Raw genomic sequence first — 24,625 nt, 5'->3', positions numbered from 1 at the left:
GTTTGTAGTAGTTTCATACTCTTTGAGTTAACCCTAGTGTCACTAGCCCTGCCAGTGTTGCTATTGCAGTTTTATCTTTCAGTGTATGGATTATTTTCGTAACCAAATCTGAAAGGAGCATTACTATGGTACATGTGGTTTTTTTCCTTTCCATGGTTACCAATCCAAGCACATCTGTTCTGTTGGCCGTGTTTTTTTTTTTCTCCCCCTCAGTTTATACACACAAGATGAAACAGTTTGACACCAGAACTACAGGACTACTTACTTATTTAAAAAACAACATGGCATGTCATTATTTGTTCTTATTTTATTCTGCTGATTTCCAAGATTTCCCCCCCAAAAAAAGAAATTAAAAATAACTTCCAGTCCAGAATTGTGATTATCCAGTGACATTTTTGTATTTCTCTTCTTACAGAAATTTCTTTAGCCAAAGTATATTTGTTAATTTTTAATCTCTAGCTTTCTCTGCCATCTTGCCTTCTAGATACTATGATCAAATCTTAAACAGAAGTAATAAATCATACATAGATTGCCCAAAAAGTGGTAAACAAAAAGAGGCAGCTTTACAAGGTTCCCCTCCATAGTTTGGCTCAGAGTTACAATTAAATCTTTCAAAATAAATATTCAAAAAATCAGTTTACGTGATACAAATTTGTATTTCCCATTCAGGAAACTCAGTTCCTAGCATATTATCTGCAAAGTAGAGGATATACTTCCAAGTTCACTGTTTAAAAAAAGCTACACATTTGTTAGCTTTAGGCACTTCCACTGTATTTATGCTTAGTTGTCAATTTAAGGATGTTAAAGAATGCCAATATCAAGAATCACCAATTTTATTCGGAGGAAACAGTTCAGTCTTCCTTTCCTGTCATCATTAGCTAGTCAATTTATTTGAGAAGGGGCAAAATGGTCCTTATTAATTCGGTCAGTGCTCAGGGTCATGCTTGTCAGCTGAATAAACATGAAAAAGAAAGTAGATGTTTTATCTCCTAGTGGCTTTTCTTGGAGTTTGAGAGGGGATGCTGCACTACTCATTCCAGAGCAAAGTAGGTCATCTCTCCTGAAGTATCTTTTTCCCTACAACTCCCATATTACTAACAAATCACGTACCTGCAAATTGAAACTGGATTTCCTATTAGTGTGCAAAAAGCTTAAGTCTGCAAAAATAAAATAAGCTCTACCTTCTGAATTTGTCTTGTAATCGGGTACCACTGTTCCAGTTAATGAAAAGTTAAAATACTTCAAAGTGGTAAATTCCTATGGCTCTTTAAATCTGATCTCACTTGCAGAAGTAAGTAAACCAAGAGATCAAAGAGAACTGTTGTACATTGATCTTTCTTTCTGAGGCTCTGCTTTTATAAATCCATAATGTTATGGAATGGCAAATGCAAAGCAAAATGTATCCCCTAGATGCACATTAGCTTCCATTGTGCTAGTAACAGCGGTTCGAAACCTGTTCTCTCTCTGTGATTCATTGTTTTATGTAATCTGCAAGGTGTGACTTTTTTTTATAAAATTTTTTTTCCTGCTATTAACCTGTGCTTGCTCAATATGTGTAGATATGTATTTTAAGTGTATACATATATAATTGTATGTATATATGTATATACACGTATGTATTTGAAATTCCCTGTCCCCTCTTCCCTTGTTAACAGAAGAATTAAAAAAAAAACATTTTAAGGAAAAACGGCAGAGAAGTGAAGTCTGAACCTTCATATTTTTGGTACCCTTGATGAATGTCTGTTTTTACCCAGCGTACATATATGAAGGAGTAGGTGATAGGTGATTGACTGTAATTGGATTAAGCTGCAAGTGTGGCCATATTTTCGAATAGTGAATAACTTCACCGTTTCTGTGATTAAAACTCAGAACAGGTAACGTAACAGTAAAGATGTGCTAAAGATGCTTGAACCTCGTGCACAAATCTGGGCCATTTTTACGGGGGCTTATGGTAGAAATTATTATTTTTCTTCAATGTGTATGCAAATTAGCTTCTTCCAGGGGCTGTGTTGCTTCTTTGACTCTGAAACAAGTAAATATTAAAGTAGGAGAAAATATTTTATGAAACTTCTTGCTTCGTATAATTCTGCTTTATGCTGTGTATCTACAAGGTGTAGTACAGATTCTTTTTGAAGACTTTTTAAAATAATAATTTCTGTGCTAATCGCACTTCCATCTTTCGATGTAACATTTCGATGTAACACTTCAGAGTGTAATTTCTTGAGCGGAAGGTTGTCTTTGTAATTCTGGTAGTGGTGTGTGATTTTTTGTTTGCTCGAGGCTTCAGTGTCAACTGAACTAAAATTTTGAATGATACCAGCCCTTTACAGCATGAAAGGATGGGGTTTTTGAAGGATGGAAGAAACTTCTGTGTGTGTAAGTTATAGTCTGATTGTTTTTCACTTTTTTCATCTGAAGTATTCCAGCCTCTTATAGAAAAAAAAAAAGTTCCTTAAACTGTTTGATGCCCTATACCTATGTAGGTGCTTGCCCTGCCCAGTGTTGGTACATGTTCCAGTATGTGGGCTGTTTAACACAGAAGCCTGCAGAAGTGGGGTCACCATTATGAATCATAAACCACCTTTGTAACCTGAGCAGTGCTGTCCAACCCAGTAACTCTTGCCCTAAGCTTAAGCACTTTCAGGGGACCTATTGTCCAAGAATGATGGCATAAGGCTCTGGTGTACAATTCCTAGGTATTTGTGTGTCTGATTTTTTGACCAGATCAAACTGAAGACAAATGGGAAAGCATGGGAAGAACTTTCCCTATTCTGCCAGTGAAGGTCCTGATAATAAATGGGTAGTTATCTACTCAGCTACTGATGCCTTAACAACCTCAGAGCAGTCTCAGGGCACCATGTTGAATGATCTGCAGTATGGACTTTTAAATACAAATTTCGGGAGCCTCTGTGTCATCTGCATGATGTGGGCTTTCCTTCTAAATTTTCTGAGCAGGGGTTGGTGTGAGCAGGTGACTTTGATTCACCTGGAAAGAAAACAGCTCAGGCCTGGCTCACGAAAGAGCTTGCAATTGTTAGCAAAAGAGAGCTTGCAGATTCTGCTCTTTACCTTTTAAGCAAGTCGCTGTTAAAGGTTGGATAGGAACTATTAGGGAATTCATTTTTGGTAGTGCAAAAGAGGGAGCTATGGAAACCTTCCCCAGAAAGGTTTGACTCTGCATAAATCTAGTGCTTCAAGACTGTAAACAAGTGATCAAATAATTGCAAGGAAAAGTGGGGTCTTGGTGTTTACAGATGATCTGTAAAATTTTTACACTTGTACTTTACAAATATAAGATAGCATACTGGTCTTCAGTTTTGCATGTTCGTGCCATGGCTTACCAACTGGAACTTGTTCTATGCTCACATGCTAACTAGCCTTTATTTCTGATTTCTGAATATGTAGGGATAAACCATGGGCACTACTTAAGCTTTTATGATAGTGGAACTAACACAAGGTCCACTAGACCACTAGACCAGCACACTTCATCAATATAATTTTTCTTCTCTTGACTGTAGTATGAATTCAGAAGTTTTAAAAACTCCTGAAGCCTACTGTACTTTTTGGTTTGTGGTGTCATAACAGTAAAGCTTGGTCTGTCCAGAAAGTTGTACTGTGTGTGCCTGACAGTGAATATAAAATTGCTAGCTGAGCTATTTCTCGGTGAATGAAGCCCTGAATGTTGTGGTTTTGGAACTGGTGTGAACCTAGGAGGGAGACTGACACAGGAATATGCTGTCTAAGTATCTTTGGCTAGTGTGGAAGGGAAGAGTGCAGTTGTTCTTCTTCCCTAGAGAAACTTCAGGGGAACCCTCACGAAAGTGGTTTGTGGGTGAAAGGCAGGAGAAAAACACATATAAAGAGTAAAGTTTAAAAAATAATTGTTCCTCCCCGCACCTTGCAAACTTTCCCCGAAGGTGTCTTTTGCATTGGATTTAGGACTTCGGCAATGAAAAGAAGAAAGGAATACCTTCAAGGTATGGGGAAGGGGCCTTGCTGAGTTTTAAGGATCTTATTTTCCTGTTCCCCAGAGTACCAAAAGCCCTTAATTTCTTTTGATAATATCCTTAAGTATTATCTTTCTCTTACTGTGGTCTCTGACTTTCCCTGATGCAATCTTCTGAAGACTCTTGGCAAGATCTCTGATGCTGAGGGTAGGATCTGACAGCAATGCAGGTGTCCCTGTTCTGTTTGCACTACATGCCTTTTGTCTGGGAGGGATGTGGGCAGGTCCCGCAGTGGAGCAGACTCCTAACACAGTCCAGAGCCTGGGGATGAGAATGTGCCGCTCTTGATCTGGATTTTTGACGGGCAGCTTATGGTGTAGCTTTCTCCTGAAGTTAAATGTTGGCTAGAAATCAGAGGAGGAAGTGAATGGATAAGGTTGAGCATTTTATCTTTTGTTTCTTTAATTCCTTCAAGTCTTTACATCTTTGGGGACTCAGCTGTCCAGTCAGTGTGCTCTCTGGGTTTGGTCTTCCTGCTGTGCTCTTAGAGAAGTAGAAGGGAGGGCTCAGCCTTTCTCCAATAACCTCAGTCCTGGTGGGCTGTTTAGTGACTTTGTGAACATGTAGAGGCTGAGTAACTAGTAAGATGTCGCTCGTGTTCAATCTGCCATTTTTCATGATTCCTTCGTCCTGTCTGGAGAAGATGGAATGCTTCCTTTCTCTGATAGCTTTGCAAGACAGATGTAACTGGATGAGTGTGCTGCTGTTTGAGCACTCATCTTTTAGATGAATTAGGCAGAGGATACGTCTCTCAACTGAGACAGTCTCAGGACCCTTGAGCTCATGATTCACCAATGCTGCGTTTAATGAAAACACTCTGATGATCAGCACTTTGAGATTTTCTGTCAACATTTCATCTCAACAGATGACTGTCTTTCTGACTGGACTGTTGGCTGACATAGAGGACTGTTCTCTTGTTAGTGATGTTAACTCCACTTGCTGTTGTGAGAACACACATTGTCCGTCTGCTGGCTGGCAGGGACTGCAGCCCCACTGTGGTTTGTGTCAAACATCTCAGGATGTCTTTCAGCAGTCTGTTCGTGAGTATTTGTAGAACTTCAACTAAATGAGCACAATGGAAAAGGAATCTGAGATCAGGTTTCTGTTTTGTGCTTCAGTATAAAAATACATGGTTTACAGGCTATGCATCAAGAGCTGCACACCCTGAGGTTGTTGTTCTGGAGATAAAACACCCGAGAGGGCCAGCTGTCTTATGAGAGCAGTGAAGAGAATCATATCTGCAATACAAACTAGAGAACGGTGAAGACTCAAATGGTAAGGTAAAAGTGGGGAAAAAAATGTATTGAAGATTATGAGGTTTACTTTGCTTCTTCTTTTCCTAACACTGGCCTCAGACTGCTTGCTTTCTTGCACTTAGACCACTTTCAGTAAATTAGTTTAATTTCTGAGTCACAGAAAATAGCGTCCTCCATGGAAGCACAGCAGGTACTTGTGAAGACATGTGCCAAAGAGCCTGAATGTAATAGAAGGTCGTGACAGAAGCTGGGCTGCCTGAAAAGGGAGATAAATGGGCTCCCGTCAAGCACGCTGATAGGGATGGAACTGCCTTTTTCCTGCCCTCATTGCTTCCTCCCTGTTTCCTCCAGGCACCTGTGCAGTCTCTCCCTTCCCTGCCATTTTGGGGACTGTGCGAGTGTGGAAACTCTGAACCAGGAGCCTGAGCTAAGGTGTTAGGAACCTCTAACAGTTACTATTTTTATGAAATTCTGTTACAGAGAGAATACTTGCGTTAGTTTTGGCTTGCTGTTGAGTCAGGATTTCTGACAGTGCTGTATTTCTTAATGAGGCTGTAATGTGTTTGCAACTACAGCATGGTAGTAGCCTGGAAGAGATTTATGTTTTTTCACATTCTTCAGCAGTCACTCCTGGAGAGCCCATTGTTTCGTGTTATTCTTGCGTAACCTCCTGGTGTGCCGGTATGTGAGAGGTGAAGCTATAGGAAAGGCAGTTTAATTGACAGCCTTTGTATGGCGCGTGAACAAATGTGGTGCAGCACTCTGGGTCTTGCCACGTATGCATACAGTTCTATACCTTTGCATATGCAAAAACAGATGCAGCAGTAGTATTACTGGGGAGAGGATGGCTTTGGGAACCTAGGCTGCCTGACTAAATATAAAGGACAATTTAGTGTGGTTACATTTCTTATTAAATAGATATACTACTTGCACTAGTTCCTGTATGATTTTGTGTAATGAGAGCATGCATGCAAACTGCATTTATTTTGTTGCAAAACCTTCAAGTCTTAGTCAGAGGAAGCTTAGTGAATTACTGAAGCACAAATAATTGGAGGGTAGCTTTAAGATTCAAAGTTGTTTCCTCTCCTGTCCATATGTTGCTTACTGAGGCTGACTGTTACCAATGATGTTCTGAAGCTACTATGTAATAAAGATAAGGTCACTAAAAAAACAGTTTGTGTATTGCAGTCACTCTGCTTTTCCTTAACTTTTGCTGTATCTTTATTCTAAACTCCCAAGAAAGCAGTGCGTCTCTCATAGTGAAACAAACAATTCTGAAGAATCATTACAGCTAATAACTGATAATCTCTGTGTGTTGGAAGAAAGGACCCTGTTGGCCATTTTTACTTTTGGAAGTTGACTGGTAAAACATACAGTACTGCTGTGGTCCTTCTGGGAATTTATGTTCTTGGAACATGGAGTGTTAAAGGAAAAACTGTTAGAAGTATGTCCTCCTGTGCTGGGAATGGGGTATCTGAAAAACTGAACCATTTATAGAGAAAAATCACTAGATAAGTTTTGGGAAAAAATGCTGGAAGAACCCTCGTGGTGGGTTGTGTTGGGTGAGGTGTTTGGTTTTTTTTTTTAAAGAAGTATTGCTCCAATAGCCAAATGGTAAAACTAGAACTTTAATTTGCTTGTTACTAACCTTGCCTCTTTTACTTTGTTCTAAGATGAAGCGAGCTTAAATACTCCATTCCAAGTGAAGGGCAGGTTTCTGGAAGGATGCACTGACTTCAGTGCTGCAGAGTTTTTCTGAGGGGGCTTTGGCTTACGAGGAATCAATGTGTTTCTTTTTGTGAAATAGTTTTATTAAATAACTTTTACATTCAGTATGAAAAATGTCCAGTTAATAAAGCAGATGAACATAACTAAAAAACCAGGTTAATTCCCACAGTAGTACATAGTCATACAAGTCATAAATTTCAAAGCTTTTAGCACTGCATGTTTCTCCTAGTGGACATTCGTTAGTATGGCTTAGCAGGATTGTTTTACTTGCAATTTAGGCTATGATTTCCTGGATTACAGTCTGCTATGTATCAGAATAAAAGAAATCAACAAAAATGAAGTGAAATTGTACTGTAAGTGATACAGATATATACAAACAAGATACAATTTTTATATATGGAAGAAGCTAACAAAGTGTCCCTGATTCCGTATTAGATACTTCCAAACTGCTTCTCTGTATATTTGAGAGAGCCTGGAGAATTAGATTGTGCATCTTATGAAAGAAGTTGTCTTCAGCCTTTTTTGTATATATGACATATGGTTGATGCCAGCATGTCAACTGTTTGAATGGAAAATGGTTTCCCAGACAACTTTGACTCTGAATTTCCTTATTTTCATAGACTTCTCGTCCCTTACACTGGGTTTGAGTACTTCTGAATAAAATGTCAATTTTCAAATCTGTGCTGTTATCACAGAATCACAGAATCACAGAATAGTAGGGGTTGGAAGGGACCTCTGTGGGTCATCTAGTCCAAGCCCCCTGCCGAAGCAGGGTCACCTACAGTAGGCTGCACAGTATCTTGTCCAGGCGGGTCTTGAATATCTCCAGAGAAGGAGACTCCACAACCTCCCTGGGCAGCCTGTTCCAGTGCTCCGTCACCCTCAGAGGGAAGAAGTTCTTTCAGAGACTTTAGATTTCTACAAACCGACAAATTTCTAAACCATAGAAAGGGCAGTATCTTTGCCTCCTAATAGGTAGTTTGTTTTCAGCTTTTGAAGTGGTAAAAAATGCTTCTGTATTTTGAAGCTACCACTGTGGAATTACTCTACTCCATAATCTCTGCTTGTAACTGGGCACAGATAAAAGGACTCTGTGTGATTTGATGTTTTCAACATTGACTTAGACAACTTCTTTTGTTTTACGAAATATGTGGGGTCCCGTTATTTTGAAGAAGATGACATAACCCTGAGAATACAGGATGTGGTATGTTGCTCACTTGAAGTGAGGGCACAAAGCTGATTTACAAGTCAATTAAAAGGTTTACAGTGCATGCTGCCTTACAGACTTGAGGAATCCTAGTAGACCCCAAGTAGACCCTGATAATGCAGCAGGGGTGTGTGTGTGGTGGCTGTCCAGCTTTCGACAGCACTCCACTTTCACTAGTGGAAAGTGGGAAAGAAGTCAAAATAAGACAGTGTGAAACATCACGGATGAAATTCTACATCTATTAAATCAGGTTACTTTAGTAAAATATTGTTAGAGAACCCTTCTAATTCAGAGGTTGCTGCCATGTTGCAGCCATTGTAGTGCTTCTATGCTAAGTTCTACACCCTAGACATTTTAATGAAACTTGCATTAAATTACTTACTAGTTTCATGGTGATATCAAAGTAATCAACTACTACAACTTAGTATACAACTAATCCTTGTAATTTAGAGAGTTCTAAGTCATGCTGAACTTTTAAGAAATTGTGTAAATCTCTGAGGTGGTATGATCTATAAATAAAACTGTAAAAACCATAAAGTAATCTTCTTTTGCTGTTAATTTTAGGTTTTTTGTATGAGGGTGAAAAAACAAGAGCAGCTCTAAACTGTGTGTAAAGGTAAACACAGTTGTTTTGATTTGGATGCTTTTTACATGTCTGTCTTTTTTGTGCTCTTCTATACATAACGTACTGATGTCTGTTCGTTCAGATAGAATGTGTGATGCATTCTGCTATCATTTCCCTGCCTAATAGGACCTAATGTAGGACTTTTTAAAAATCTAAGTAGAGATCTTTCCTTCTCCCACCCATCAGTGTCATTGTATTAAATAGCTACACGCTTAATTGGAAAAGCCTGAATAAAAAGACCAAGATGCTTGAGGATAAGTCAACTTAATAAATGTGGGTTTTACAGTGAGGATATTTAGAAATGATGGGCAGTCACTTGCTTAGATTACATCAATAATTAAATAGAAGGGTGGAGTATTTAAAATCCTCCCTTACCACCTTTCCGGTTACATTCTCACATGGGTCTTCATGGTTTTTCCTAATTGTAATATTTCTTGAAGTCTTCAGGCTATAACAAAAAAAACCAACCCAATCTTCCTTGAACCAGGGAGTCTTAATAAAAGCTTCTTATAATGATAGACCTGGTAAAATGTCTGAGACTGACAAATGGCAGCTGACAGAAGATGTGAAGGGTAGTGGAGGCACTTAAAAATACGAACATGGTTCTTGATTATTGTCCTTAACTACAAATCTCTGCCAAATGCAAATTCGATTGTGCTCCCCCCTTCCCCAGATGTGCTTGCTCTTATATTTTTTTGCTAATTGTATTGGTGAGCTAAAAAGGAAGCATCCCAATTTTTGAATCCTGTTAGACATCTAGGATAAAACTATAAAGCTATCAAAAGCCTTATTCTAGTTCACCTCTCAAACAGTTCAGGAAAAGGGTTTTTCTTGGCAGCTATTGTTCGATAACTGTGCATGGTATCTTTCTCAGCACTGAACGGGAAGAAAGAGATCAAAAAGCCCTTGTCTGCAAGGTCTCTTGTGGCAAGGCTGCATTATTTAAAAACTTACGAGCGTGTTAAAGGCAAACTCGGGGAAAACGTGCATTTTCTGGAACTGTATATGCTGCTTGTTAAGGTTAATTAAAAAAATACAAGGAGATACACCTACTGGTAATTATTACTAATTTGTGCTCAAGTACACATATGCACATCACTGGTACATTGATCAAGTAAAGCATTTCTTTTTCTAAATGAGACTGTAAATTAACAATGCAACCCCTTCACATAAATAATCTTGCTTTCATCTTGCATTGATTTATGGATCAACTTCAGCTCCATTACATGCTGAGAACCTTTTACTCCAAGCTCATTTCATCATGGGTTTCTCTCTTTTGTTTTGTACCTGCCTTGCATAAATGTGTTGTGATTTCTTTTGATATGTTATTCCTAATGGAAGCAACGCTGGATGTGAAGCTTTATATTGTGAAATGGGTTATGGATTATTTAATATTTTAATAGTCTAATTAAGGAGTAATAAATTGAGATATTTTTTTTTTCTTACCGTGTGTAAAGGTTATGTCTCCCATTCTTAAAATTGAGGTACTGCTGAATTGCTGTAGCTGGAATGCCCAGTTACACTTAACATTGTTTTGTAATGCTTATTCGAAAGCTGCATTACAAATGTGTTTTCCATTAGTCAGAGAAGTAAGTTAATGAGTATGAATTCTGTAAGTCACTGAGTAGGTCTCTCAAATGCTGCATTACGGTCAAGAAGCTCTCGCTGGGCTTGGAGCAGTGGTTGTTCAGAGTGGCTTGTTATGGGTAGCTGGTCAGTGGAATGAGGAATGTTTCACCTTGCATTTTTATTTTTAATTTATCTGTAACTGAGGGAAAAGTGAGACCTAATTGAGCATAGATGGAGCAGATAGACTTGAATAAACAATTAGTTTTCTAAGGCCTCCAATGCAATAGAATAAATGAAACCTTTATGGGTAGTCTAGGAGCTGATTGGTGAATGTGAATGGAAATAGATTTTTATAAAGAACAAAACTGCTTTCACTTCATTAGTATTCATGGTATAACACCCCCCCCCCCTCGCTTTCCAGAGATATATATTCTTCTCTGAATTATTTTTTTTCATGAGACGAATGATGATGGTGTCAACAGCTGATGAAGATGAATAGGTCTTGTTCTTACGTATTTCAATTTTTTTTTTTCAATTGAAAGTGACTTTGAAGGTTAGTTTTACTATCCTCCTAGTTAAAAAGCCAGGAGAAATATTTCTTAAAAGTCTCTGTATGAGCAGCGGCATTGGAAATGTGTGAAGTAAGGTGTGTGTGCATGTGGATGCCTGCACATACACGGAGTATAAATACATATTTCCATGCATTTGTCATGGCTTTCTTGTGCTGTAAAAAGGATCATTAAAATAATTAAGGGTGAAAATTCTGCCAGTGGTGTCTAGAAATATCAAAGTTCTGTTTCAGTTGCTGTGTAGCTGATTTCTCCTTTCATTGAGAAATTAAAGAAATACTCTGTGGCCAGTTTGATATTTTTCTCTACAGCAGAGCATAGTGCATAGCATTGCTAATGCTACTAGTAGCTCTGCATATGATAATAAGAAAATGAATACAGCCATAGAATATTAAAGAACAAAAATCTACCAAAAAAAGGCTTAATGCAAGGGAAGGTAAGAAAATACTACTTTGGGTCATGTAATTTTTTTTAGTGATGCACAGTATTGGTAAGTTTGATTTAAACTTGTTGACTTTAAGTTCCTGGTGGTTCAGCTGAAAATTTGGTTGTCTTTGTTTTCTTCCACTTCTTAGGAATAAATAAATCCTTGAAAACAAAATAACCCCCCTGAAGCGTGTGCTTTGTGTTAGGAAGATGTGATTTTTTGCAACGTGCTCTGCCATGCCCTGTGTAGTCGTGTCTGCTTGGGGACACAGCAGAGGTCATCTACTACTGCCCCTCAGCATCCATGGACCTGCTGGAAGGAACAGTGGTGCTGAAGCGCTTCTGTGGATGCCTACACCTTAAACCTGCAGTGTCTTGTCATTCCTGAGGTGGTGGTGTGTGTTCTCTTCTTCAGTACTGCAAGCATGCACATTTCCAGCTGTTGTCCCTTTTCCTCACCAAAGGTGTTTCCCAGACCCTGGCAGCTGAGCACCAGGGTTGTGTGTTGGGTTGTGTTCCTGGTTTCCTACCTAACTGAACCAGCAGTGTTTAAGGAGCTTTCTGCTGGTGTTCTCTTGCTGCCTTCCGTCTACTCACCGAGTTTTTTGTAGCAGGTAGTAGTCACCGACAGCAAATTTCAACACTGTGAAACATTTTTTCCTGCCAAGATGGCCAGCAGGATGGGGACAGGAAGGGAGTATCCTTCCTGCTGCATAGCAGTGGCATGCACCGCTGCACATCTGGGCAGCTAAGGGTGGGTTTTCTTTTTTTATCTTTTGTCAGATCCCTTTTAAAACTCTGGAAGCGAAGCTGAAACGTGAGCATGCTTCCTGATGCTCAGGCAGTGGTCAGAGAAGCTGTACCCCTACAGAAAAGGGAATTTTTTCTTTTTATGGTACATAGAGCAGAGCTGAGTGGGTTGGACAGACCCCTCATACTCTACTGTCAGTTTTCATGCTGTTTTGGATTAAATTAGCAAACAGACTTCCTGACAGAATCTGCTATGTTTGGTCTGGTCCTTCTGCATCCTACTTAGTAGGGCTAACCTGTTGAGCTGCTGCAGCTTCACCTTGGGTAGCAGCCTGCATATGATGCTTTGACTTTTCTTGCTGTTAAAGAGTGTTGGTGTTTTTCTCTAGGTTGGAAATGAAGTGGGGTTTTTGTGGGTGGTTGTTCTTTTTTTCTGGTCTGAAGCAAAGGCTTTTGTATATCATGTGCATTCCTGAGAAGATACCTGGATGACTGTCAGATTAAAAAGAAAGTCTTGATGCTACCAGCAAATTAAGTGCCCTATGTAATCCCCTTTAACCATGAGTTAAGCTGTATCTGTATATGTTTTAGAATTATGTTATGGTTTTTGGCGCTTGTTGTAGAGCCTTACGAGAAATCTGCAGAACCTGCTATTTGCTAATATTTTTTTAAATATTGATTAAAGTAAACATTAAATGTTAGCGAGCAAGTAAATGTTTGGGTGAATAAATCCAAGGAGAGTTGGGGCAGGCTGAGTTGTTGGAAGCAGTGTCTTCAGTACACACGCTGTTGCTTCCTTTGTTGCCTGGAAAGGGAGCGGTCTGTCTGTCCATCTGTGTGTACAGAGCTGGCACACAGGAGGCTTTGAAGCGCTGAGGGACTCTGTTGTAACAAAACTGTTCTACCTTAACCAGGGTGAAGTAATAACTGGCTCAGGCAGCAGTGTATGTGCATATCTATAGGCTACTCCTTGGCCTTGTATGAATGCTGTGAAGGCTGCGCTTCATTTTCTACAAAATAGTGTGCCAATATGTTTGTGAAAAAGTGTTGGATGCAAGCTGATTTTAGCATAGCTATGGCTGATTCTTCATATGGTTCTGAGTTGTATTTATTTATTTAAATTGTCCAGAGGTCAGATTTGCTTTCAAGAAAAACGCAACTATTTTAAAGACAAATTTGCATTTCTAGAGTGAGTGTGAAGTGGGTAGCAAAATAATGTAGATATATCTATATTGATCCTTAGCAGAATTCTTAAACTATTTCTGTATGACCTAGTATACGATAGGCAAGAACGTGCTATAGAAAAGCATAATGAACTTTGTATGCTGATTCAGTGTATTTATAGAGCATTATATACTCAGCATAATCAAGTACAAAATTTTGAACAGTTAAAGTGTTGTGTTTGTGTATTTATGTAGGATGTAAAATCAATAAGTAAAATGGTTAGAAGTGATGCTTTGTGAACAGCAGAGCTATACAATGGGTTTCTCCTCTTTACCTTGGTAAGGACATGTTTGCAGTGTCAGCTGCAGGTTGCATTCATCTGTAAATTGAGAGTTGCTGTATGAATGGCTAGCAAATAATAATCTGACTGTAAACATGAGCTTTTCTGCTTCTTACCCTTTTTCTTCGACAGGGACCCTAGGACCTGACTGACTTGCTGTCTGCACAGTAGCTCATGAGCTGGTGTCACTATCCTAATGAGGAAACTGCAGGTCATGGAGGGAAGTGAGATAGTCTAAGGCTTGAAGTCTGGAACAGGAATGACAGATGCCATTCAGCTGGAGTTCTAGAGAGGTTTCTCAGCTGAAGCTGAGGGAGATCCTTCACGTGGAGGAGGAGTGGAAATGCAGTGCCAAATCTGAGAAATGTGGGATGAATAATCATCTTCCTACTTGGCCTGTGGTGGGTGGTGGTGGGGAAAGAAAGTCTGTGCTTGTTTTCAAGGAAATGTGATAGGAAAAGGGACAACAAATGGGATCTCTGCTTGTCCAGTGAAATCTGTGTGTCCTGGTGAAACTTCCTCTGTATCCACTCTTCCCCTTCATTATCCTTGGCGTCTTGGATGTAGTGCGAGTTTTTGGAGAAGTGTTTCCTTTTATCTCTGTGCGGAATTAGGTTATTTGTGATTCTCTGTTCTGCAAAGCAGAGGCTGCTCTAAGAGCTGTGAGTGTTCAGAAAATTGCACAGTTCTATAAACCCAACTCAAAACTGAGGTGGGTTAATACTGCTCGTGGGCAATGGGAATGCAGAACATTCCAACCATTGGCTGATGTAATTGGAACTGCTAACAATCTTGTTCAGCTGTTGGGTATGATGCAGGTTCATGGAGACTTCTGTGTACCCCTAGATTGCTCAAACTGCACTCCCAAGCAGGGTCTTTGAAAAGTTGATGTTGTGACCAAAAGTAGTGGAGCTGCTCCTCACAGACATGAGTTACTGTAGTATATCTGTAGGAAATTTGTTTGCACTTCTGCTTAGTGTCTCCTCTTCAAGTCTAATTTGGTTATACTGAATTCTCGTCAAGCATCTGAAGTAACTAAAGTGCACTCTTAATTGGCTAGAATGTCTTTTTGTAACAAATTCTAAAATGCTTTTGGCTTTTGGAAGATGTATTCCTGTCCGTTAATAAGACCATATTCAGTGTTGCTCTCTGTGTCAATGCAGCTAATCAAAACTCATGTATCTGTGCCAAATTTAATTCAACTTAGGGAGAATATTTAAGTGGTAAGAACATGTGTCTCCCCTATACCCCGTTGAAGTAAGTGTGTGTAGTTTGCCTCAAAAAAAGTGCTTTGCTGGGCTATTATGTTTCAGCATCTGTGCTTAAAATGCTCGCAAAGGAGCCAGACAGAGAGGCAACGTGCTGTGAGGAGCCCAGTGTAAATAATGTGAAGAAATAGATTGATTTATGTTCCTAGCAGTCTGCTTCACTACAAAGGGTCAATTGCTGTTGAACTAGCAGTGGGTCTTAACTGGCCTCAGAAGCACACTTGCTCTGGCACCTTGCTTCTGGCACAGCTTTCATCTGGAGATGCAAGAGACAGGAGTGGTTTGCTAGGTTTGTGAAGCCATGCTCCTCTTAAGCATTTAACTTTATAAAGATGAGAGCTTTTACTAAACAACTGAATATCTTTTCACCACCAGGTAAGCTTCTATACTTTTGTCTGCATGCGACTGGAGTGTGATGCTTTCCATTCTTGCTTCTTTAAACATCTCTGTAGGTATGATGCAGTTTGGCATATTTGATGCCAACATACTTATTAGTAGAATTTTATTTTGGAACTTCTGGTTGATAATGAAAAAAACTAACCAGTAAAAGTATGCTAGATGTTTTCTGCTTGCAGTGCTGTCCTGGGTTTGGCCAGGACAGGGTTAATTTTCACCGGACTCCAGGAAGGGGCACAGCCGGGGGCCACCTGGCCAAACAGAGCCCGGTATTCCATACCATGTGACATCACGCTGGGTTCCGGGGGGGGGGGTGGGGGGGTGGGGCGCGGTGGGCACGCACTCGCAGCTTGTGGGGGCGCGGCGCCGGTGCTGTTCGGGAGAGCGGCTGTCTGAGTCGTACGGTTCGTTGTTGTGTTTTCTCCTTATTTGTATCGTTGTTCCTGTTTCCCTCTGCTGTTCTGTTAAACTGCCCTTATCCCGACCCACCGGTTTCTGCCTCTTTCTTTCCATTCTCCTCCGCACGCCGGCGGGGGGAGGGGCGGCCGCGTGGCGCTTTTGTTGCCGGCGGCAGCCGAAACCAAAACAAGTGCACTGTATGTGAGAGTTTTCAGGTGATACATCTGCTTTGGATTGGTGCCTGACTGGAGGAGGCTTAAAATGGGTGACAATGCACAGCCTTTTTATGGATACTTTAAGATTTAATGTGCATATATGACATCACCTGAGGTAGAGTGGAGTTATGCAGCATTCAAAAGGAAGAAGTTAAAATGCTTAATAGAACATCTTTGGTCATATTTTTAAGACTGAATAATTGACCTGTATTTCCTGGTTTTTGTGGGGAGTGGGAATATTGCCTATGAAGTGATTAGGGGAGGTTGGGGGTGAAGTATTTTGGACAATAAAACCATAGTGGAAGTTTCAAGAAAAGGTGGAGCTGAGCAGATGAGTTCAGTTCTCATTTCAATTTAATTTTTATTTGAAAAAAACACTGCACGTTGCAACAAATCTCAGCAGCTCAGAGTAGCTTATTTTCCTTATTCTGGTGTTATCAATGTGATTGTGTTACCTTAGCTTCATTCCCCTACTTGTACCATGTATTTCCTCTCCTGAAATCCGTTATTTTCTTTCTGGTTGCATCACACCTCGTAATGTACTCAGGTTAAATTGTACTTCTAAACACTGATGCTAGGTCTTGCTTTGAACTGGTTGTCATGTCCTTAATTTTCATAAGGGCATGTGGCCTGATGTACTTGGTGTGACTACTTGATGATATAATTATCAAGCAAAGAATTTAATCTAGCTGTAGAATACAGCTACAATGGTAGCCAGCTGGATTTAATGCTACCGAGGTTTTTAAAAATATGAAGATAATCTTTTCTGAGTAGGTGAGCTGTTAAAAGTCCATGGCTAGTACAGTGTGAGAATAAATTTTTTTAAAGGAATGTAGCTGATTCTGTTCACACAGAAAATTAATAGCTTCAAAGTATAAAAAAAAAAAAAAAATCCACCAAAATTGTTTGAGAACAAATTGATTCAGTCCTGATTTTCTGGAGGAAAATCGTGTATAACTGGAGGAGGCTGTCACTCAATTTCCATCCATGTTTCTGTAGCATCTTTAAATCTGTGTGTAGAAGTCTATGACAAGGATATTTTGATGATTCTGTTCTCTGTAATTTTTAAGCTGTTCTCCTTTAACGATACTGTCTGTTCCTTTTTGTAAGGTTCATGGGGGGTGGGAGGGAATAGGGTTTTGTGAAAGCTGTTACCTCCTAAATTTTACAGTGCTTCTGTAGAGATTCATCATACCTACAACATAAACAGGCAGATTTTTTTATGAAATGTATTGAAAAATGGATTGGAAGAAAATGAATTTTGCAGAACAGGATGTTCTGAATAGCTTGGAGTTTGCCCTGTGTTTTCTGTCTTTCAAAGTGCCCTTGTCAGAAAGGAATTATTCAGTATTTAATGTTGGGGGAGGGAGTGTTTTTACATAAGTTAACTATCCATGCATTGTGAATATTAACAGCAGAGACTGGTGGCAAGATGTGTACTGATTAAATATCCCTCTCTAAGCAGCCTGAGTATGCCCAATGGATAACTTAACTCCCTTTTTACTATAGATACAGCACAATCAAATACACTTATGTCCTGGGTTTGGCCAGGACAGGGTTAATTCTCACCGGACTCCAGGAAGGGGGCACAGCCGGGGGGTGGGGGCTGACCCCACCTGGCCAAACAGAGCCCGGTATTCCATACCATGTGCCGTCACGCTGGGTTCCGGGGGGGGGGGCAGCGCGGCGGGGACTCACTCGCGGCTCGGCAGTGTGCGGCGCCGGTCCTGTTTGGGAGAGCGGGTCTGTGGGGTCATGCGGTCTGTTCTGTGTAATCCCCTTTTCTGTATCGTTGTTGTTGCTGTTCCCTCTGTTTGCTGTTCTGTTAAACTGCCCTTATCCCGACCCACCTGTTTCTGCCTCTTTCTTTTCATTCTCCTCCGCACGCCGGCGGGGGGAGGGGCGGCCGCGTGGCGCTTTTGTTGCCGGCGGCAGCCGAAACCAAAACAACTTATTTTCATACATTTTGTCTTAGTTGTTATGGGTCTTTGGAGTAGTGACTTTCTCAAGTATCTTCTCAAATTCTTTGATTCCCTTGCCCTGCAATTCCATAGACAAGTGGAAAAACCGCCCTCCATTATCCCATTGCTCCTTAAGTCACTAACACTTATTTGAAAAGGATGTGGAGAGAAGTGTATGCTTGCAGCCTGAGTGCAGTAATAAGACAGCAGGCAGAGCAAGTGATAGTGAAAACCTCAAAGTATGTCATAAATGTCTGTTGGAAACTGCCTGGAGGCGTACAGCTGTTGTATTTCTTGCAACTTGCTGTCAAGCAAGCTTCACCAAAAAAAAAAATGCAACCAACCAAACCCTGGTCCTCCTGTTGTGCTTGTATGCCATCTAGCATCGACACGTGTCCATATACCTAGTAAGCATGAAGTAAATAGCAACAGTGTGATGAATGTGGCTGGGCAAAACTGATGTGCTGAGTAAAATAGCTTCAATAAAATTATTTAAAATGTCTTTGGTAGAATTTCAGTAACCCTCATTCCTCAAGATACTTGCTCTGATGTTGTCTTATGGACAGCAATGTCCAATCTGTACTTGGTAAAACACACAGCCTGAACTTTCGTACTGTTCAGGTCTCCAGGAGGTCATTCAAATAAGTATTAACAAGTTTGAATAGGACTTGATATTACTTATTTATTTAAACTTGTCATAATCTTATTATGGAATGATTTTAAGCTCAGGAAGTGTGGGCTGGACGAGTGGTCGGTGAGGTGGATTGAGAACTGGCTGAATGGCAGAACTCAGAGGGTTGTCATCAGCGTCGCTGAGTCTAGTTGGAGGCCTGTAGCTAGTGGGGTTCCCCAGGGGTCAGTACTGGGCCCAGTCTTGTTTAACTTCTTCATCAACGACCTGGATGAAGAGTTAGAATGTACCCTCAGCAAGTTTGCTGATGACACCAAACTGGGAGGTGTGATAGACACACCAGAAGGCTGTGCTGCCATTCAGCAAGACCTGGACAGGCTGGAAAGTTGGGCAGAGAGGAACCTGATGAGGTTCAACAAGGGCAAGTGCAGGGTCCTGCACTTGGGGAGGAACAACCCCATGCACCAGTACAGGCTTGGGGAGGACCTGCTGGAGAGCAGCTCTGTGGAGAGGGACTTGGGTGTCCTGGTGGATGACAGGTTAACCATGAGCCAGCAGTGTGGCCTGGCTGCCAAGAAGGCCAATGGCATTCTGGGGTGCATTAGGAGGAGTGTGGCCAGCAGGACGAGGGAGGTTCTCCTTCCCCTCTACACTGCCCTAGTGAGGCCCCATCTGGAGTACTCTGTCCAGTTCTGGGCTCCCCAGTTCAAGCAAGATGAGGAGCTACTGGAGAGAGTCCAGCAGAGGGCTGGAGGATGATGAGGGGACTGGAGCATCTCTCCTATGAGGAGAGGCTGAGGGAGCTGGGCTTGTTCAGCCTGAAGAAGAGAAGGCTGCGAGGGGACCTCATAAATGCTTACAAATATCTCAAGGGTGGGTGTCAGGAGAATGGGGCCAGACTCTTTTCAGGGGTGCCCAGTGACAGGACAAGGGGCAATGGGCACAAACTGAAGCACAGAAGTTCCGTCTGAACATGAGGAAGAACTTCTTCCCTCTGAGGGTGACGGAGCACTGGAACAGGCTGCCCAGGGAGGTTGTGGAGTCTCCTTCTCTGGAGATATTCAAGACCTGCCTGGACGGGGTCCTGTGCAACCTGCTGTAGGTGACCCTGCTTCAGCAGGATGGTTGGACTAGATGACTCACAGATGTCCCTTCCAGCCCCTACCATTCTGTGATTCTGTGATTTTAGTGGCATTTGGCTGAATTTACCACTTCGTGTGATTTGAGTATGTGCCATGTTATACCTCTTCAGAATCTGCTGTGTGTTCCAGGGAAGCGGGACCTAATAAAATGTGCTCTGTTGATTTCATTGCTTGGACTTGAATGCTCTGCCTGGTAGTAGAGGAAAGCTGTTTTATGAAGGACAGAAAGCCTCTTCATCTGCTGCACGGGGTTTTGCTTGAAGTAAGTTTTGAACGGGGGCTAGAAAGCCCCTCTGGGTCAAATTGGTTCGTCTAGCTGTCTGATCTTTAAGAGAAGCACGAGAAGTTATTCAGGGGGAGCTTGCAAGCCAGGCTACTTCCTGCAGTCCATTTCCCTCAGATTTCCCCAGCATCCAGAGTTATGTCAAGGCTGTCTACTCGTCATGGTCTACTACAATAGCAGTTACAATGTACAGACTCCTTTCATCAAATACACGCTGTGTGTGCTATAGATCTTGTTTTGCCCTTTGGAAGCAAAACCAAGCCTTTAGATAGCTTCCAGAAACGCTTTGTTGAGATATGTATAATTGTTCCCTGTAAAGCAGGAGCTGGCCATCAATATGAATGTGTTCAATCTCATATTTTCATACTGTTTCTTTGTACTGCTAGACCATATAGTGTCTTTTGGTATAGTTGCTTCAGGTGATGAGATACGGTTTTCTACATCCAGCTGAAACCCAGCTGACAGATCTAAGTGTTGTCTGTTATATTGAATTTGACTGTTCCTAGATTACAATGAACTTCTGCCCCCAAGAAACAAGAAATCTAATATTGCTGTAATATTTTGGTCCTTAATTTGTCATATGTCAGAATGCTTAATTTTGTTTTGTTAACTCCATGTATTAGAATCACATTCTCATTCAACAGAATCTGAATTTTACCCCCTTGTCTTTAAAAATGCAGAACTTCAGAAATTGCATTTCATTCTGATGTTTCTCATATCAGAGGATTGCACGTGGACTGTGAAATTCAGGACATCATGTTGAAAAGTGTTTGTAGGGAGGATGTCTTCCCTCTTTCCCCTCCCTTTCTTTCCTCCCCAGTCCTGTTCCCAAGAATCTGTACATGTAGGACCTCAGGCATGGCCAGTTCATGTGGAGTCAAAATTACTTCCTCCTGGCTGGTAGCTTCTGTCTCAGTGCCTGGCTGCGTGGCGTCTCCTTCTCCGTTCCCATGCAAGTCCTTGAAGAAGTTTGTATTGTTGAGAACTTGTGTGCCTGAAGTTAGTGCTGGAATTGTATTGGATAGAAATTTTATCTGTGTAGGGTCGCTGAGCAATGAGGAGGTACCTTTGCAAGAGAATGCTGGCAGGGCATTGCTGTTAAAACGATGAGCTAGTGGGGGCTGATGTTTAAACGGCCTTGGCTTTCAAACATCATACTTTAGTGAAGCTGCCAGTTTGGACAGTGGAAAAGAATCTTAAATTCGAATTGAGGACCTGGATGGTATTGTGTTGCTCTGTAGCCCTATCTTAATGTTTCTGAAAGCTGTGGAAAACGAGCACAGCTTAATTGGAAATTACGAATTTTGTAATCAGACTGCATGATGTGGAATGCACAAGTCTGTTCATTGTGGGAGTGACCTGAGCAGCCATAAAGGTTATATACCTGGTTATAAGGGGAAAACTAATTCTGTTATGTAGACTTAAGAACTAATGTGCAGGAAACTTAGTACCTTTGTTGATTTTTTTTTTCCTTGTTTAAAGTTTTGATGAACCTTATGCCAGGAAGAAGAGATTTAAAATGTGGTTGGTTACTTTGAAGTATGAACCTGTTTTAAGAAAATGCGTGAATTTTTGCCAATAACTCACGTAAGGCCTTGATCGGATCATATTGTTGTCAGATGCTTGGAGTCATTCAGAGTGCAGCATTGAGCCATCGTTGCCATCCATTAGTCAGCAAGCAGTTCAAGTATTTCCTTATAGACTTATGTGAAAGAGTCTTAAAATAATGTTTCTTAGAAGCCAGCTGTTGTAAGTCATTTCCTTTTTAACTGATTTGTAAATTCACCTTGTAAGGTATCTTAGCACTTGGAAAGAGAAATATTTGTGATACACTTGTGTTTGTGAAAGATAAATGGTAACAATGGTTAATTAAATATTCTTTGTTTGTCCAAAACCTCCCAGTTTAGGAAGTTGCTAAAGGGGTGGGCTTTGAGTTTATCAGTTACTCCAGTGTCTGTTGTAAATGTGTAGGAGTCTTGCTATGTTGAAGAAGCAGTTTCTGAAACCACTGTGTTTCTTGATGCTTGAGAAGTATGTATCTGCAAACACTTTCAATAAGCTGAAGATTTGATTAAAAATCCCCAAAGCACTAACTAATGTGAAATACTAAATACAAAAGAAACTCTAAACATGGGATTCAGAATGCTTTGTAGGGCACATGGTACTTTGCTGTGGGATTAACTGTAAGCAAAAGTAGGCTTCACTGTGCATCTTCATTGGTGACTATGGTGACTTTGACTCCTCCCTTTCAGTGGACAGAGAGGATGAAGCAGTTGGGTATGCAGGTGATATGTAGATTGCCTGGCTGATAAGTCTTGGTACATGAACTGTGAAAGTCCAAGTGACTTTGATGTGCTTGGATTTGTAAAACGTTGTGGTAAGAATCAGGGTTTAAATGTTGTAGAAAAACATTTGAGTGGTTTGCAAAATAGTGACACATCTGACTGCACCATTTTAAGGAGAAGGATGCTTGTAAAACTTTCTACTTTGCTTACTCGCGTCCCTGCTTTTTCTGTCCTTGCCTGTATTTGCTTACTTGCTTTTCATTTTGTTTTTTGTGAATTTAATCCATTATTGGGACATTAAACATACTGACAAAACTAGTGATAGAGGGGTCTGTAAGAAACGTGGAACCATAACAAAAAAGCCTTAATATTTTCTTGTTTTAGTAGTCTTTAGTACTGTAACTTGTATTTCTGCATGCATAGTGATCTAACGATGTAACTGTTACACTAATCCCTGTTTTCTCATTAAGGAATGTAGTGGAAGGACATGGGCACAAGCTATCACTTAGTCCTTAGACAAAATAATTAAGTGAAACAAAAGTGGTCTTGGTTCTCAGCAAATAATTAGGATAATTGTGGGATAAAATAGACTCCTAAATAATTCTACTCCTGACAGCTTGGCCTTGGGAGGGCAAATGCGCCAAGCTACAGAGATAAGGAGGCGCCAAGAGAGCAACAAGACTAGAGCCAAACAACCTGAAGGACACGATATACGTGATCCTAGAACTGAGTTTGCGCAAAAACAAACGTCAATCAGCAAACAGTGTGATGAAGAGGATGGGCCTTCATCTTGGGACCCCCGAAGACCACCCAAAGATGCTAACACAAATGCGTGAAAGATATTTACATATGCTAATTAGTTCCTAGAAATATAAAGAATATTTACACGTGTGATTGTATTTAACCTGAAGCAACAGGGTGTCTGGTGCGCATGTTTGGAGGAGAAATCCCCCGTGTGCCCAGCGCCACAATAAAGAATACCTGCTTAACAGTATACATTGTACTGTTAGGTTTTTCCTACCGGGTCTTTGAATCACTAGAGGGTTAAAATGTTGTTATAGGAATGATGACAGGAACAGAATTTGAAGAATGAGGTTCTGTATTTATGCTTATTTCAAAGTCAGTGTAAATGAATGCCTGTTTTATAAACAGGATATTTCTTTTCTCCCCCTCCCCTCCCCCCCCGGCGTTGATAATCTATTTGTTAGTGTTTTCCTAGACTGGGCAGTGGTTTGCATTTTGTTGATAGTACAGTGCCATCTAGTGACTGCTCACATGAAGCTGGGGAGAAACAGCCAAGAAGAAACGTTGGGAAGAGCAGTTTGTATAGGTTGCAAGGTCAGATGGTTCAAAGCTGAGAAAAGACTGCTTTACAGAGGGTCGAGTAAGCTGACAGACATCTGATCCCTTGTACCTTGAGATGGGATGCAAAAAATGGTCCTTATGTGACAGCGTGGTCGAAGGTGGTGTGAGCTGTGCAAGAGGAAAGTGGTTTTCTTACCCAGGCAGCCACAAATCTGTCACTTGCAGAATTTTCAGTTTCAGTTAGCAATTTAATTACCTTAAGATCTTTGTAAGCCCTTTTTTTCCCCCCCCAAATGCTCTCATAATCTTTAGATGAAGGTAACTTGGTTTTTTTTCAATTAAGGTAAGCATTTAAACACAATACATACTTTTTTTTTTTTTCCCCTCTGTTTTGTTACAGCATGATCACATATTGTCTCCGCCACCTATGCCCTTTCCAAGATCCAGCAGTCCTCAAGTATCTTCTGGCCCTGGAAGGAGGCAGCTGAGTGAGGATGGGAGACAGCTGAGAAGAGGAAGCCTTGGAGGAGCTCTGACTGGTGAGTTTGAGGTCTGCATAATGTTGCCTGGAGGTTTAGCAGCTGTGGAGCTGATGGCATGTTGGCCCCTGCCTGGCATTTGCCTGGTGGCCTAACTCTTTGGGGGAGGTGTAAGCTCCACCTTGAGTTTCCATGAAGTCTCTTCCACATGGGTTCCCCAACTGTCAATGCAGTGAGCTCATGTTTGAGGCTCTGCTTCCAAGCGGTGCTGATACATGGCCAAGCACAGCCTGAAAATGACCCATTTCTTGAAATTTTCAGGAATATGGCATTTATCTTGCTGACTTACTTTGGCAGCTTAAGGGCTGTTTGAGATGTGCTCACATGCATCCATCCATGGGTTCACATACACCTTGTCTTCTTAAGGAGCTGAAGTGCGCAGATGGTCCCTTTAGACTTCATTTCGTTAAAGAAAAAACAATTTGCCCTCATTTATCTGGTGAAGTCCTCACAGGAGAGGAGGGGCATTATGAGCTAGCCACTGGCTGTGAACTGCAGCTTCTCCTCCATGGAGCCATGCAGAAACAGCAGGACATTTGAGGAAGGCTCAGGCCCTCCTT

The 24,625-nt window shown here is 41.0% G+C and overlaps 1 protein-coding gene across 3 annotated transcripts in view; it reads left to right on the top strand.

The window, feature by feature from the left end:
• MAST4 (microtubule associated serine/threonine kinase family member 4) overlaps positions 1-24,625 on the top strand; it is a 300,471-nt gene that overhangs the window by 42,872 nt on the left and 232,974 nt on the right. For all 3 annotated transcript variants that reach the window (XM_075447097.1, XM_075447099.1, XM_075447098.1), the window contains exon 2: positions 23,927-24,065. In XM_075447097.1, the coding sequence (XP_075303212.1) occupies positions 23,927-24,065 (139 nt within the window). The remainder of the gene's footprint in view (positions 1-23,926; positions 24,066-24,625) is intronic.

The sequence above is a fragment of the Opisthocomus hoazin genome, chromosome Z, assembly GCF_030867145.1.
Source record: "Opisthocomus hoazin isolate bOpiHoa1 chromosome Z, bOpiHoa1.hap1, whole genome shotgun sequence".
Classification (NCBI taxonomy): Eukaryota; Metazoa; Chordata; class Aves; order Opisthocomiformes; family Opisthocomidae; genus Opisthocomus; species Opisthocomus hoazin.
Note: the sequence above shows the minus strand (reverse complement) of the source record. Positions and strands in the feature narration are given on the sequence as shown.